Raw genomic sequence first — 17,968 nt, forward strand, 5'->3', positions numbered from 1 at the left:
TCTTTTCAAGTTAGTGTTTTCATGTCCTTTGGATATATTCCCAGAAGTAAAATTGCTGTATCATATTTTTAACTAGTTCCGTTTTTAATTATTTGAGGAACCTCCATGTTGTTTTCCATAGTAGATGCACTACTGTACAATCCCACCTATGCACAGGGCTCCCTTTTCTCCACATCCTCAACAGCACTTGTTATCTCTTTGATGACGACTTACCATTTTGATAATGACTGTTCTAATAGGTGCAAGGTGGTATCTCATTGTCATTTTAATTTGAATTTACTCAATGACTAGTGATGCTGAGCATCATCTTTTTATGTACTTGTTTATATATCCTATTTGGAAAAATATAAAAACAATCTTGAGTATAGTATAATTACTTTCTGATCTTTCTTTTCCCATTGGATGTATTCTGGTTTTCATGCGATGAGACTATTTGTTCCTTTTTATAAAATATTTCTTTTTAGAGAGATGGAAAGGAAGGGAGAAAGAGGGGGTGAGAAACATCAGTGTTTGGTTGCCTCTGGCACACCCCCTATTGGTGACCTGGCCCTCAATCCAGGCATGTGCCCTAACTGAGAATTGAACCAGCAACCCTTTGGTTCATAGGCTAGCAACTCAACCACTGAGCCACACCAGCCAAGGCTATTTGTTCCTTTTTACTTGCTTTATTTTCCATATATCTAATCCTTCTGAAACAAAATAAAACTTCTAATGGGTTATATATATACTTGCATACAGACTCTCCTCTCTCATTTTTATGATTTAATTTGCCTTCTCTTACATCTTTTTTCAACACATTTTCATATATTCATATATATATACACATATATATATTTATACTTTGTATCTGCTTACACCTTGTATTGATGTCTCCTAGGTTATAGCTTTGCTCTATTTCAAATTCTGTAGCCTTTATCTTTAGAACCAGTGGCTACACCATAAGTAGAGTCTGTAATTATCAGGAAAATGATCATCAGGAAAGTGAGTTACTGCTAGTCATTAAAAAGCCGGGGTACAGTTAAATTTGGAGGCTCTTTTACACAAGAATCCTTATGAAAAATATCCAATATACAAAATAACAAATAAAACATAGATGTTGAGTATTTATTTATTTATTTTAATGTGTGGTTGCCTCTCACACGTCCCCAACTGTGGACCTAGCCTGCAACCCAGGTATGTGCCCTGATTGGGAATTGAACCAGTGACCCTTTGGTTTGTGGGCCAGTGCCCAATCCACTGAGCCACACCAGCCAGGACTGAGTTTTTGAAAGAATAATAGTGAGCACCTGTATCCTCCCTCCCTATGTGAAGAAATATTACTTGTCAGTATTTTGACACTGTTTCTGTGCCCCTCCTTAATGGCAACCTCTCCCTAATTCCTCTCCAAAGAGTAAAGATTTATACATTTTGTGTTTCTCATTTTCTGATAATTTTTTAAAGATTTTATTTATCTTTAGAGAGAGAGGGAAAGGAAGGGAGAAAGAGAGGGAGAGAAACACCAATGTATGATTGCCTCTCATGCGTCCCCCCAGCTGGGCACCCAGCCCACATCGCAGGCATGTGCCCCTACTGAGAATCGAACAAACAACCCTTTGGCTCGCAGGCCAGCACTCAGTCCACTGAGCCACACCAGTCAGGGCTCATTTTCTGATAATCTTAACATTTATGTATATATATAAAATATATATATTTAATATTACATATTATTTTTATATTTTAGTACCTAATATAAATGGAACCTGGAGTATTAATTTTTCCACATTTTACTTATTACATATCCTCACATACACCTACTATTATAAGTGTAAAATGATATCACACTATAGTTTGAAAGTGCATTTTATAGATTACCAATGAAGTATGAGCATATTTTCATATATTTATTAATCATTCATATTTCACACTCTGCCTGTTTGCCCTTTGTCAGTCTTTTATTGGAATATCATTTTCTTTTTGTATTGTATAAGTTTTAAATATTTGGTATAAATCTTTCGTATATTATTTGTTTTACATCTATGTTTTGCCACTTTGTAGTATGACTTTACTCTCTTGATGGTATATTTTAGTAAACAGAAGTTTTATATTTAAAACTACTCCATTTAATATTTTCCCTTATGGTTTTTGCTCTTTATATTTTAATAAATCTTCCCTTACCTCAAAGTTATAAAATATTCTTCTATAATATTTGGTTTTAAAGTTTTATATGCATCTTTTTAAAATTTTTTATTGTGGTAAAATACACATAACATAAAATTTACCATCTTAACCATTTTTAAGTGCACAGTTCAGTGATATTAAGTACATTCACGTTATTGTACAGTCATCACCACCATCTATCTCCAGAACTCTTTTAATTTTATAAAACATCTATATCCATGAAACACTTAGTCCCCATTCCCTCCTCCCAGACTCTGGCAACCTCCATTGTACTTTTTCTCTCTGTGATATTGATTACTCTAAGAATCTCATATAAGTGGAATCATACAGTATTATATTTGTCTTTTTCTGACTGGCTTAATCCACTTAGCATAATGCCCTGAAGTTTCATCCATGTTGTAGCATATATCAAATTTTCTTCCTTTTGAAGGCTGAATAACATTCCATTGTGTGTGTGTGTGTGTATACACACTACATTTTGCTTATCCATTTATCTGTCAATAAATACTTGGGTTGCTTCCATGTTTTAGTGACTATGAATAGTGCTGTTACAAACATCGGTGCACAAATATCTCTTTGAGACCCTGCTTTAAATTCTTTGGGTATACACTTAGAAGAATAATTGCCGAATTATTTGGTAATTCTATTTTTAGTTTTTTTAGGAACTACTACATAATATTCCACTGTGATTGTACCATTTTCCATTCCCACTAACAGTGCAGTTTCTCTGAATTCTTGCCAGCACTTCTTATTTTGTGGTTTTATTTCATTTTATTTTTTATAGTAACCATTTTTATATGTGAGGTGGTATCACATTGTGGTTTTGATTTGCATTTTATTTTCTAATTTCTCTTGTGATTTTTTGATCCATTGTTGTTTATGAGTATGTTGCATAACTTCTACAAATTTGTGAATTTTCCAGTTTTACTTCTGTTACTGATTTCTACCTTTATCCCATTGTAGTTAGAGAAGATATTTTGTTTTATATCTATCTCTTAAAAACCTACTGAGACCTAATTTTTAGTGTAACATATGTTCTGTTCTGGAGAATGTCCCACATGCACTTGAGAAGAATGTGTATTCTATTGTTGTGTAGAGTGCTCTGTATATGTCTGTTTGAGCTAGTTGGCTTATTATATTGTTTGAGTCCTGTGTTTTCTTGCTTATCTTCTATCTGGTCATTCTATCCATTATTGAACACGGGGTATTGAAGTTCCCACTTTTGCTTCACATATTTTGATGGCCTGCTATTGGGTGCATAAATGTTTACAACTTATGTCTTGTTGTATTGAAACTTTTAAAATATAATGTCCTTCTTTGGTTCTTGTAACCTTTATGATTTAAAGTCTATTTTGTCTGATATTAGTATAGCCACTCCTATTCTCTTTTGGTTAACATTTGTATTAAATATATTTTCCATCCTTTCACTTTCAACCTGTTGTGTCTTAGATCTAAAGTAAATCTCTTGTATACAACTTGTAGTTGGATCATGATTTTTTTTTTACCCATCCTGTCAGTCTCTGTCTTCTGATTAGAGAGTTTAATTCATTTACACTTAATGTAATTACTGATAAGGAGGGATTTACTTCTGCCATTTGGCTGCTTGTTTTCTTTATGCCTTATAGCTATTTTGTCCCTCATTTCTTGCATTACTGTATCCTTATATGTTTAGATCATTTGTTTGCAGTGTAACATTTTTATTCCTTTATCATTTCCATTTCTGTGCATAGTCTATGCTATGGTCTGAATGTTGATGCTCCCCGCCCCAACTTCATATATTGAAATCCTAATGCCCAATGTAATGATATTAGGAGATGGGTTCTTTGGCATGTGCTTAAGTCATGTGGGTGGAGCCCCCAATAATACAGGAGACCTCCACAGAGCTCCCTAACTCCCTCCACCATTTGAGGATACAAGGAACCTGTGACATGGAAGAGGGTCCTCATGCAACCATGCTGGCACCCAGATCCTGGACGTCCAGCCTCCAAAACTGGAAAAATAAAGTTGTTATGTATAAGCTACCCAGTCTGTGGTATTTTGTTATAGAAGCCCAAACTGACTAAGACAATGGATCATGTTTTTGGCATTATATCTAAGAATTTATTGTGTGACTCGAGGTCATAAAGATTTTATGTTTTGTTTTATGTTTTCTTCTAAACATTACATAGTTTTGTTTTACTTTCAGACTTATCCATTTTGAGTTAATACTTTATACAGGTTATGATGTATTGAGGTTTATATTTTTGCATATAGACATCCAATTTTTCTAGCACCATTTGTTGCAAAGCTATTCTCTCTCCACTGAATTGCCTTAGCATCTTTGTCACAAATCAGTTGACTATTCAAGAGAAATGGAAATATAAGTTCACACAAAAACTTGCAAATAAATGTTTATAACAGCATTATTTATTATAGCCAAAAGTGAAAACACATAAAGCCCTGTTAACTGATGAATGGATAAACAAAATATGTCACAGTACTCACCCCTTATCTGCAGGGGACACATTCCAAGATCCCCTGTGGATGCCTGAAACTGCAGATAGTACCAAACCTTATATATACTATGTTTTTTTTCCTATGCACACATACCTACAATAAGGTTTAATTTATAAATTAGGTATAGTAGAAGATTAACAATAATAATAAAATAGAAGAATTATAACAATATACAGTTATAAAAGTTATGTGAATATGATCTGTCTCTCCCTCCCCAACCCTCTCACAAATTATAAAAACTTTACTGAAGGGGATTAAAGACCAAGTATAGATGGATGATATCTCATGTTTATGGATTAGAACACAATACCACAACAGTATTGTTTCCTTTCAAATTGATCTATAAATTTAATGTAACTTCAGACTAACATGTTGATTCTGATATTGACATGGAAAGTGTCAAAATAGTCAATACTGATAATAATTAGAAGAATAAGAGAGGCTGGCTATTTTATATATGATGGCATTTTATAAAGTAATTCCAGTTAAAATAGTTCATTGTCGATGCTGGTATAGACAAATTGGTGAATGGATCAGAATCGAGAGCTCAGAAACAAAGTCACTATATATTTATGAAATGTGTGTGTATGTTTATATATACATATGTATATGTATGTGTATGTGTGTAATTCTTATTTGTAACAAAGATCACAGGGCAGACCACTTGAGGAAAGATGGGGCTTTGATAGAGGTCTGAAGATTTTGTTACTAATATAGTGTAAATAAAATTGGATTTCTATATCATATTTCATAGAAATAACAATTCCTGATAGATTAAGAACTTAAATATCAAAAACAACACTTAAAAACTAAAAGTTTATATGCGAATGTCTTTCATATGCCATGTAAGGAATAATTTCTTAAACATGACATGCAAAATGCTAATCATTAAATAATTTATTAATAAAATTTAATACATTAAAATTAATAATTGCTCTTCATCAATAGCTTAAGGAAAGTGAAAAGGCAAGCTCTAAGAGATTTTTGCCATACATATAACTAACAAATAATCTAGCATTCAAAATATATGAAGAACCCTGTAAATCAGTAAGAAAAAGACAAACAACTTAATAGAAAAATGAACAAACACTAATGTACTCACCTGATGAGCATTTAGAGAAATATGTATCAAAATCACCATGAAATACCACTTTTACCTATGTAATTGACAAAAATTAAGAAGTCAGACAAAACCAAGTATTAGAAAGGATATGGCTTGATATGATGTCTAATAAATTCCTGGGAGTGGGTGGGGAGTGAAAAATTGGTACAGCCACTTAAAAAAATTGCATCACATTGTCAAGTTGAGTATTTGAAAAAAGTACAACCCAGAAATTCCATTCACAGTACATCTTGCATATATGTAGTTTGCTATAATTTTAAAGAGTCATGTCAGTCTGTAAAAAATTGTGATGTAGTTTTCACCTCCAAAGATATTTTTCTATTGAAAATATTATGTCTGACCAGAGTCCCTAATTCCCATCAGTTGTGTACTCAGATGATAATTACACTGCAGGCTAGGAGCTTCAAAGAAAATGTATAGTTGCTGTCCTGAAAATGGATTTTTGTGCAGAAGCTGAAATTAGGTGGGCAGGTAGAACTGGAATCAAATATGAATAGATAATAATAAATAATATTATTATTAATAGTGGTGACCATTATTAAGCACATACTACTTGTAAGGCTCTTTGGTCTTCACTTAATAAACATTATTTAATTATCACAAAGCCTCTCTGATGTAGGTACTATTCTTTTTCTTTTTTTACCTTCAACTGAGGACAGGCTCATTGATTTTTAGAAAGAGGGGAACAAAGGGAGAGAGAGATGGAGAGAAACATTGATTGGTTGCTTCTCATACGCACCCTGATCAGAGACCTCTCATACATGCCCCAACCGGATGGAATGGGCAGCCCAGGCATGTGCGCTGACCGAGAACTGAACCGGCAAACTTTCGGCCTGTGGAATAATCCTCCAACCAAGTGAGACACACTGGTCAAAGTTGTAGGTACCATTCTTAATCTTGTTTTTTAGAGATAAGATAGTAAGCCATTGTGAGGTTAAATAATTTCCCCAACTTCATATATATGTAAGTTGTGAAGCTGGGATTTAAAGAAAGACTCTTTGACTACAGCATCTATCATATGGCAATATATAAGCTGCTATATTTTAGATATAACATCCATATTTCTTAACTTTGCAGAGAGATCCATGGCTATAGGCAATGGTTCTGTTGTCTCCAGATGCTTTGTACTATTGTTCAGAAAGCATTGCTGTATGTCTCTCTCCATTAATGAAAAAGTAAATTTCATGTTAGATGTGCAGTATTTTGATAGCAGTATTTTTTTATTTTTTTAATCCTCACCCTAGGATATGCTTTTTTAGAGAGATTTTATAGAGAGAGGAAGGGAGGGAGAGAAAGAAAGAGAGAAACATCAATGTGAAAGGAAAACATTGAACTGCTGCCTCTCCTTTGTGCCTCAACTAAATCCTAAAACTCAGGTGTGTGCCCTGGCTGGGAATCAAACATGTGACCTTTTGGTTTTTGGGACAATGCTCCAACCAACTGAGCCACACTGGCCAGGGCTCAATAAAACTGTTTTATAGATGAACAACAATATGTAGAGATATGGTTATAAATGTTTGTGTATATGTGTGTATATAAATATATATGTGTATATATACAAAATCAATGTGATCTGATGACTTAAAATTATACCAAGAAATACAATTGCCTTGTTTTTTTCTTTTTTTCTGATTTAAAACTTTCTTGTGTAAAGTCAAAGTGCATTCTTAGGTGAAAATAACTGTGCTTTAAATGCCAAACAATTGAAAGCTTGGTTTCTATATAAATTTTCTAAGACAAACATTTTATACAAAAAGAACATGGACCCTCCCAGTATAATATGGCAATTATTCTGGTCCTCCCGTCCTCCTTTTTGACCTTAACATTGCGCTCCTTTCTCATTCCTGGGCTCCAAATACCACTCTTGACAAAGCAGCTTAACCACTTTGCACTCTATCTCAGGGAAAGTGCTGCATTTTTATCAGATAATTGAACTCACCAAAGGCTCCTTGGAAAAACAAAGCCATTCTGGGCCATAGCCCTACCTGGTCAGTTGCCTCGTTTTTTTGTTCTTATAGGACTTATCAAATAGACATAATGAAAAATGTCTATTTAAGTGTATATTTATAAATTTAGATGAAAGGTTATTTAAAAGCCCAGTTTGTTTCAAAAATTAATATTATTATTATTATTGGTTGATTTGAGGTTAATATTATTTAAGGCTAGGTCGTATCTCTGATCTGAGGAATCAGTGCATGTTTTGACTTTCTGTTCTTTTAATACAATACAAATGAACCCATTTATGTGTTGTCCAAGAGTTATTTGATTTCCACTAAAGAGGCAGAATATAATAGTAGAAAGGGCTGGGATGGAAGTTAGATAGCTACCTGGGATCTAATCCCAAACTGACAGTTATTAACTGTGTGAACTTGTATATATCACTTGCCAGTGGGTGTGATCTTGGGAAAGTTAATCCAATTCCTAATGTTCTCAGTTGTCAAAAATACAGATAATAAATACCTTGTTAGGCTATTTAAAGTAATAAATAGCACAAGAAGGCATCCATGGTAGATTGCCTGATATAGAAATTCTATTTCCTTTTCTTGCACAAGGTCAGTTACATCTTTGCCTTTAGTTTCTTTTTTTTAATTTCATATGATTTTATTTGTCTATTATATTTCTTTTTTCTTACCTTTAGTTTCTTAAATCTACAATAATTCTATTAGCATTTACTATGTACCAGCCACTATCTCAGTGTGTTACATGCATATATTAATTTACAACAACCTTATGAGGTAGACAAAGAGAGGTTAAACAACATGCCTACAGTTACTCAGCTAAGAAATGGGGAAGTTTTAATTTGAATAACAGCAGTCAGAGTGGGTTTGTTTTGTTTTGTTTTGTTTTACCAGAGCCTGTGTTTTTAGCCATTACACTGTACTGCCTGCCTCTCTAAAGGAAGGAGTTGTGGGCTGTATCAGTTGTTTATGGTCTGTTAAACTGCATAATAAACAGTCACAAAACCTCAGGGGCATAGAATAATAAGTATTTGTTGATCATATGTTGAAGTAGGTGTTAGGCAACTCTGTTGATCTTGGCTTGGCTGGGGGTCAGCTTGCTGCAGAGCTTGTTCCAAGTGTCTCTCATCCTGCAGCAAGCAAACTAGTCTAGAAATATTTTCATGGTGAATGGCAGAGGCACGTCTGCTACAGGAAGTCACGTGGATGATGGCAGAGTCAAAGCAGGAGGACGTTATAAAGTTAAGGCAGTGGATGTAAGAATGTGTCACTTGACACATTGAGGTTGTTTTGTAATATACCACAACTGCCAAGGTCTAGGGTTCCAAAATTCATGTATATTAAGAATGAATTCTAAAAGTTGACCTTTTTCAAAAAATCACATTTCTGACAATTTAATAGAAAACTCAGAAAACATGCAAGTATGCACACACATACACAAAAATTTATAGAAAGTATGCAGAACTTCTTGCAAGAATACTTAATCCAGTCAGTAGTTCCAAGGTAGTGGTGGTGATGATGATGATAGCTAACCTCTATAAGTTTACTATGTGGCAAGCACTGTTCTCAGCACTTTGCTTATACTAACTCCCTTAATCTTTACCACAGCCCTCTCAAATAGGTACTGTTAGTAGTTTCCATTTTACAGATGAAGAAACTGAGAGGTTTAGTAATGTCCTATGTTCATGCTACTTTTTTGTAGGATCTCCACAAAAAGTAACTTTCAGACAAGATCTGGCGCATTCAGGGTGGTATGGCCATACACATAAAGCAACTTCCCAAAGTTTCCTCTTTTATTAAATTATTTCCAGACCTCTTTGCTATGGTTTGAAGACCTGAAATCTGGTCCTACCCAATTTAATTCTCATTAACTTCCATTGCTATGAAGTATAATTTTAGACAATCAGGAGCCTGGGATTTTGTAGATGGAATGCATGCCTTGGAGGTAGCTGAACTAGATGCTTTAGAGATTTATTCTAGTTTTGAGAATGTATGATTCTGAGTCCCTATATGTATTTCCTCCTATGTATATTCAGTTTTAAAAAATTTCTTGAGTCTCTTTCATGTGAATAAGCTTATTTCTAGAGGATGAGAAAAGTGTCCACTAAAGTCACTTTATTCCTCTTTTATAAAAAAAAGATCCCTTTGTTTTTATTTTCTTTCTCACCCTGCAAACAGAGATCTCTGCACTGATGTAGAGCTGTTTTAAAAACAAAGTTGTTTTAATTTGCATCTCTCTGATAGGTAGTGATACTGACCATCTTTTCATGTGTCTCTGGATCCCCTGTATGTCCTCCTTGGAGAAGTGTCTGTTCAAGTCCTTTGCCCATTTTTTAATTGGGTTGCTTGTCTTTTTAAGGTGGAGTCATGTGAGTTCTCTATGTATTTTGGAGATTAAACCCTTGTCTGAGGTATCATTGGCAATATGTTTTCCCATACAGTTGGTTCTCTTTTTATTTTAATACTGTTTTCTTTAGCCATGCAGAAGCTTTTTATTTTGATGAGATCCCATTTGTTTACTTTTTCCTTTATGTCCCTTGCTAGCTATCAGAGAGATGCAAATTAAAACCACAGTGAGATACCACTTCACACCAGTCAGAATGGCCAGCATAAACAAAGCAACAAACAAGTGTTGGAGAGGTTGGAGAGAAAAGGGAACTGTAGTGCACTGTTGGTGGGACTGCAGTCTGGTACAACCACTACGGAAAACAGTATGGAATTTTCTCAGAAAACTAAAAATGGATCTGCCTCTTGACCCAGTAATTCCACTGCTAGGATTATATCCTAAGAACCCTGAAACACCAATCCAAAAGAACTTATGCACCCCAATGTTCATAGCAGCACAATTCATTAATAGCCAAGTGCTGGAAGCAACCTAGGTGCCCATCAGTAAATGAATGGATCAAAAAACTATGGTACATTTACACAATGGAATTCTATGCAGCAGAAAGAAAGAAGGAGCTCCTACCCTTTGCAACAGCATGGATGGAACTGGAAAACATTATGCTAAGTGAAATAAGCCAGGCAGTGAAAGAGAAATACCATATGATCTCACCTTTAACAGGAACCTAATCAACAAACAAACAAGCAAAATACAACCAAAGACACTGGAAGAGAGAACAGGCTGATCGTGACCAGACAGGAGAGGGGAGGGAATTTCAGGGGAAAAGGGGAAGGGTTTACAGGAACAAGTATAAAGGACACATGGACAAGAACAAGTGGGGGTGGAAATGGGAGAAAGATGGGGAGGGCTGGGGGGGTGGTCTGAGATGGGAGTAAAAGGCAGAAAACTGTACTTCAACAACAATTAAAATTAAAAAATAAAAATAAATAAAAACAAAATTGTTTGATTTGGTCAAATGATCAGAAAGACCAGATATAAACCTGAGATATGGTGTGAATGACATTAATATATGTTATTTAAAGTGAGCATTTCTAATTCTACTGTTTTCCTATTTCAGATGTTTGAGAGTTAAGAGGTACATATGTATTTCTTGGTATTTTGTGATGATTACCTGAGTAAAATGCTGTTTTATTCAACAGGTGGGTTTTCAGAAAAGACATATGAATGGAGCTCAGAAGAGGAGGAGCCAGTGAAAAAGGCAGGACCTGTCCAAGTCCTTATTGTCAAAGATGACCATTCCTTTGAATTAGATGAAACTGCACTAAATCGAATCCTTCTCTCAGAGGCTGTCAGAGACAAGGAGGTTGTTGCTGTATCTGTTGCTGGAGCCTTTAGAAAAGGAAAATCATTCCTAATGGACTTCATGTTGAGATATATGTACAACCAGGTATGTAGAGCTGTTTTAAAAAGTTTTCTGTTTCTGTGCTTCTGTCACTTTGTGTTTTTATTTAGTAGTGTCCATTATTTCCATTTCTATTATTATGTATCCTAAATGTGAACCAGTTTTAAAATGCTAAGGTGTAATCATTTCAACTTTGGTACTTTGGGTACCAAACTATGTAGGCCACTTTTGTCTGAAACTACTTGGCCACGTTTCACATAGAACAGAACTTATTTTTTACTCTTTTAAAAATAGACACTGCATAATAATATGATTACAAATTTTACATGCTGTAGGGTTTAAAATGTCAAATAACTTTTGTCATAACTTTTTTATTGTAATCATTTCTCCACCAACATTTATAATGACATTTTTTAAGCATTTGGCAAAGTTCAAAGAATTTTACACTGAATACCTGAATATTTACTGCCTAGATTCTATCATTGACATTAACATTCTGGCTTTATCACATGTGTCTCCAACTATTATTTCCATCCATCACTTCATCACATATTTCTGCTTCATTTCAGAGAAAAAAAGTAAATTGCTGATATCAGTATACTTTCCATCAATATTTCAATTATGATAGATTTTAGTAGTTATTAGGTTTTTCACTATAAAATTTACATGCAATTACATGCACAAATCTCAAGAGTATATTTGCATATTTTTTGAAAATCCACATACCTCTGTAGCTCCAAATTTTATCAAGTATACCTTGCCTTTACCCCAGAAAGTTCTATCTTATCTTTTCACACTCATTTCTCACCCCTACCCTACCCTAGAAGCAACCAACAGTGTCACAACATTTGAGACAACAGTACAGTGAAGAAATGACAGTTTAAGAGACACAGAATAAACCAAAAGCAGAGGGATACATAGAAGATTAGAGCTGGGGAACAAAGGGTTGGGAGTAAAGAGCATACCAGTATTTTTTTCTACATTTTTACCCATAGCAATTCTGGTGCAAATATAAACTTTGAGGTAGAATAGACACTACCTAAAGAAACTTCATATTATGTATTTATACCATAATTACTCATTTTGGATTTATCTTCTATAGTTGAGTTATTTTTTAACAATTTGGTAATGTTAACTTTAACATCTTGTATTTTTACAATATTTTTTAAAAGATTTTTATTTATTTACTTTTAGAGAGAGGCAGGGAGGGAGAAAGAAAGGGAGAGAAACATCAATGTGTGGTTGCCTCTTGCACACTCCCTACTGGGGACCTGGCTTGCAATCCACGCATGTTCGCTGACTGGGCATCAAACAAGTGACTCTTTGGTTTGCAGGCCAGTGCTCAGTCCACTGAGCCACACCAGCCAGGGCATCATCTTGTATCTTTAATGTCCATTCAAACAAATCAAGAACAGAACTGCTAAAATACTCAGGCTTCGAAAGCAAGCAAAATTCTTATCATTTTCTATACAAACATTAGTGTGCTACTTAACACAGATGAGAAAATTGAATAAACAAAATTCATATACTTTACATTCTTTGGGATTATACAGTTTTAGATGTATTCATAGTTTTGACTGTTAAACATCTGAGTGAAATACTCAATAACACTTGTCATGCTGCTATAGTTAAATAGCATTTACTCAACTTAAAGTGTAACAGCTTTTGTTTTTGTTTTTCTGCACCTACTACTAGGTGCCTCTCCTCCTGCTATTCATTCCCTTCTTCCCCAATACCATTGTAGTACGTTGTTGTTTATATCCTGATATTATATGTTCTCTCATATCTTTATTTCTTTGTTTCTGTAATGCCCTCCCCAAGTTTGCTTATCTGGAAAATTCCTAAACATCCTTCAAATCTTAGCTCAAACAATTTCTCCTTTAAGTCTTACCTGACCAAGAATTAGTAGTTATTTCTTTTCTTATGCTTCCATCTTTCCTTCCTCCCATTTTGCTCCCTTATGCTCCCATCTTTCCATACACTCCCACTTTGGCATCCATATATTGCATTATAATGGATTGCTAGCATGTCTATCTCCCTATTAGGCTAGGAACTTCCTCTGGGCTGGGTATCTTTGTATCCCCAGAACCCAATATAAAATGTGGCAGGCAATTGCTTCTCTGCAATTGCTTTTTGGATGAATAAATAAAGTAATTGTATCAATACAATAGTTGTGAATATGTTGTTTCCTTTTGACTAGAGTTGGAGAGAGATACAGACCTGAATGGATGAATGGAAAATACTATACTACATACTTAGTTCTGTATCATAGACTTTCTTAATTTATAGGAATCAGTTGATTGGGTTGGAGATTACAATGAACCACTGACTGGTTTTTCATGGAGAGGTGGATCTGAACGAGAGACAACAGGAATCCAGATATGGAGTGAAGTCTTCCTTGTCAATAAACCTGATGGTAAAAAGGTACGATGTGAACTTCTTAAAGAAAATAGATTTTTTATGTGCAGCAGTTACTGCTTTTCAGGATCCTTAAAAACTCTCTTGAAAACTAATTCTTGGCCATTTGACATGATGTTTAGAAGGGAAGTGGGTAGTATTCTATTACATGTTCCCTGTTTCCCTTTCTAGTCATCAGGGCAGAGAAAATTGTAGAGACGATGGAACAGCAGATCAGCTAACATCTAAACTTTGTTTCAGTGTTGTTTCTGTTATGTTGGATTACCTGTGAAAATTAATCATTATAGTATTCAGCAGCTAATTAATACTTTTATTTTCTGTGGCATTCATGACACCTGTACAAAATACAGTATTCATTATTAAAGGTTTACTTTAGTTCTTATGGTGCTAACTTTGTGGTAACCTAACACTCTGCATGTTGTATAAAATATCAGTAACATACTCTATTTGCCTATAGGTTGCAGTGCTATTGATGGATACTCAGGGTACCTTTGATAGTCAGTCAACTTTGAGAGATTCTGCCACAGTGTTTGCCCTTAGCACAATGATCAGCTCAATACAGGTATGGAACACAATAAATTCATTTTTATGGATGTTTCTGTCACTTGTAATAAAAATTATGAGTCTATGTATCTTTACATGTGTGTGCTAGGGAGACAAACAAAAATGGTAAATCATGTATATTATTTGGCTCAGTTAGCCTACTAGTTCTTGTAACTGTACTCTGTGAGATACAATTGTTTTTGCTATTGTCATCTAATTTCTAGTAAGTTTTCAAATTGCCTACTTCAGTCAGAAAAGGTTATATTATCTTACTGATCTTTTTTTTGTTTAAAGCATATAATAAACTTAATAATATTAAATCTTATAATATATGCAGATACATTGGGATAAACTATTATAAGTTATATTTTATGAAACAAGATTTATAAATGCAAAATTTTATTTTACATAGTAGAAACATTTATAAATATTAAAAAATCTACATGGGTTCACAACTTTTTAAACATTTTAATATATATTTAGGAAAGTGTCTTCTTATAAAAATGTTTATCTCCCTTTCCTTTCCTTTTTTCTTTCCCTGACTTTTATTAAGTAGTGTCTTTGAGGTTATTGGAGGCTTTGTTGAGGTTATGTTGTCCTAAAAGGCCGTTGAGAATTTTACTGTAAACATAGAACCCACAGCATAAAAGATTTTAAAACTATTTAAAATATTTTCTATTTATAGAAAGAGCAAGAAGACATAGTACACAAGAAACAGACTGTTAAAAGCAAGGTTAGATAGTTTGAAAGGTAGGAATGACAAAGTGGTTAGGATGAGTAAGTCACACCTGAAGTTATAAGTAGGGAAAATGGAGCTAGTGATCTTGCAATAAAGGCATCTTGTGTGGGTAGGACAACAATGAGAGGATGGATAAAGGAAAATTGAATTTTTTAAATAAGGGGCTTTAAGATAAAAAGCCATAATTATAACCTATGACTGATTAGCATTTAAAAATATATTTCTTAAATCTATGACTCTTTAAAATACTGACTTATTTAATTTCTTCATAATCAACAGTATAAGTCATTTATACAAACCGATTAAAACCAGATTGATTTTTCCTTTTAATATTTATGATTTACTATTTATATTTTACCTGAAGACATTGAATATTTTCACTGAAAAATCTAGGTCCTTTAAGTAATGACTATTTGTTATTTTCTGAGAAATGATCTATTTAAAAGTATACTGTTTGTAATAGTCCACAAAAATTATATCCTTAACTTTTCTTTGAAGTTACTGATATTTATTCTCCTCAAAATAATGTCGTCTTGATGCAGTAATCTGTTCGTGAAGCAATAATGCATATGTTTACAGGTGGGGGAATGATATTCAGAACCTAACTTTCAACTTCTGGCCAAGATGGAGGTGTAGGTAGACACGCTGTGCCTCCTCACACAACCAAAAGAAGGACAACAACAAATTTAAAAACAAAAAATAACCAGAACTGCCAGAAAATTAAACTGTATGGAAGTCTGACAACCAAGAAGTTGAAGAAGAAACATTCATCCAGACCAGTAGGAACAGTAGAGACTGACAGCCAGGGCAGAGAGGACTTGCAGCAAGGTGGCAGCTATTGGACAGGGTAGTCCCACATTTGTGTGGGGATAAACTGGGAGGAACAACTGGAGAGACAGAACATGCAACCAAGAATTCCAGCGTGGGAAGTAAAGCCTCAAACCTCTCACTGAAAAACCTGTGGGGAGTGCAGCAGTAGGAGAAACTCCCAGCCTCACAGGAGAGTTTGTTGGAGAGACCCACAGGGTCCTAGAACATACACAGACCCACCCACATGGGAATCAGTACCAGAAGGGCCCAATTTGCTTATGGGTAGCAGGTGAAGTCTCTGGAAGCCAGCTGAGAACTGAGCAAGCAGCATTGTTCCCTCTCAGATCCCTCCCCCACAAATAGTACCATAGCACAGCAACTTGGGTTGCTTCTCCCTGGCAAATACATAAGGCTCCACCCCTTACTACATAACAGGTGCACCCAAACAAACAAACAAACAAAAAACATGGACCAAATGAAAGAACGGATCAAAGCTCTAGAAAAAATACAACTAAGTGATGAAGAGATAGCCAACCTAGCAGATGCAGAACTCAAAATACTGATAATCAGGATGCTCACAAAACTGGTTGAGTATGGTTGTAAAATAGAGGAAGAAGTGAAGGCTATGTAAAGTTAATTAAAGGAAAACATACAGAGAACCAACAGTGATGGGAAGGAAACCAGGACTCAAATCAATGGTTTGGAACAAAAGGAAGAAATAAACATTCAACCAGGACAGAATGAAGAAACAAGAATTAAAAAAATAATGAGGAGAGGCTTAGGAACCTCTGGGACAACTTTAAAATTTCCAACATCTGAATCACAGGTATGCTAGGAGGAGAAGAAGGGCAAGAAATTGAAAACTTACTTGAAAATATAATAAAGAAGAACTTCCCTAATTTGGCAAAGGAAATAGACTTCCAGGAAGCTCAGAGAGTCTCAAAGAAGTTGAACCCAAGGAAGCACACACCAAGCTACATCATAATTACATTACTCAAGATTAAAGATAAGGAGAAAATCTTGAAAGCAGCAAGAGAAAAGGAGACAGTTACCAACAAAGGAGTTCCCATAAGACTATCAGCAGAGTTCTCCAAAGAAATCTTGCAGGCAAGAAGATCCTGGAAAGAAGTATTCCAAGTCATGAAAGGCAAGGACCTACATCCAAGATTATTCTATCCAGCAAAGCTATCATTTAGAATGGAAGGGCAGATAAAGCGCTTCCCAGATATGGTCAAGTTAAAGGAGTTCATCATCACCAAGCCTTATTAAGTTTAAGGGACTTATCTAAGAAAAAGAAGAATATAAAAAATACAAACAGTAAAATGACAACAAACTCACAACTATCAACAACTGAACCTAAAATATAACAAAAACAAAAATGAACTAAGCAAACAACTAGAACAGGAACAGAATCACAGAAATGCAGATCACATGGAGGGTTAATAGTGGGGTGAGGGAAGGGGGAAAAGATACGGGAATAAATGGTAGGTATAAAATAGACAAGGGAAGGTTAAGAATAGTATGGGAAATGGAGAAACCAAAGAACTTTTATGTATGACCCATGGACATGAACTATGGTAGGGGAATGCTTGTGGGAGGGGAGGTACAGGGGAGAGGGGAATAAAGGGGAGAAAAAAATGGGACAACTCTAATAGCATCATCAATAAAATACATTTTTTAAAAAAACTAACTTTCATGTGATGAAACATTCTGTAGACATAACTAAGATAATCAATTGTGAACAAGTCAACAATAGTTTTCAAGACAATTATATATTTGGATTATTCAGATTTAGATCACCATTATTTATGAATAGGAGTGTTTTATTGACTATTGTTAAATTGGGTTCATAAAGTAATTTTTATATTCTTCCTCCAGAACAGGTAGCTATTGAATTTCTGGAACAATTTTATGATCATTGTATATTGTTTCTTAAGCTTCTTTTACTCTTTGATTAAGGTCTTATAAATATCATTAT

At 34.5% G+C, this 17,968-nt stretch overlaps 1 protein-coding gene across 3 annotated transcripts in view; it reads left to right on the forward strand.

Moving 5' to 3' along the window:
* ATL1 (atlastin GTPase 1) overlaps positions 1 to 17,968 on the forward strand; it is a 63,760-nt gene that overhangs the window by 12,798 nt on the left and 32,994 nt on the right. For all 3 annotated transcript variants that reach the window (XM_036009875.1, XM_036009880.1, XM_028508069.2), the window contains 3 exons: positions 11,278 to 11,525; positions 13,770 to 13,904; positions 14,356 to 14,460. In XM_036009875.1, coding sequence (XP_035865768.1) covers positions 11,278 to 11,525; positions 13,770 to 13,904; positions 14,356 to 14,460 — 488 coding nt within the window. The remainder of the gene's footprint in view (positions 1 to 11,277; positions 11,526 to 13,769; positions 13,905 to 14,355; positions 14,461 to 17,968) is intronic.

The sequence above is a fragment of the Phyllostomus discolor genome, chromosome 1 (assembly GCF_004126475.2).
Source record: "Phyllostomus discolor isolate MPI-MPIP mPhyDis1 chromosome 1, mPhyDis1.pri.v3, whole genome shotgun sequence".
Lineage (NCBI taxonomy): Eukaryota > Metazoa > Chordata > Mammalia > Chiroptera > Phyllostomidae > Phyllostomus > Phyllostomus discolor.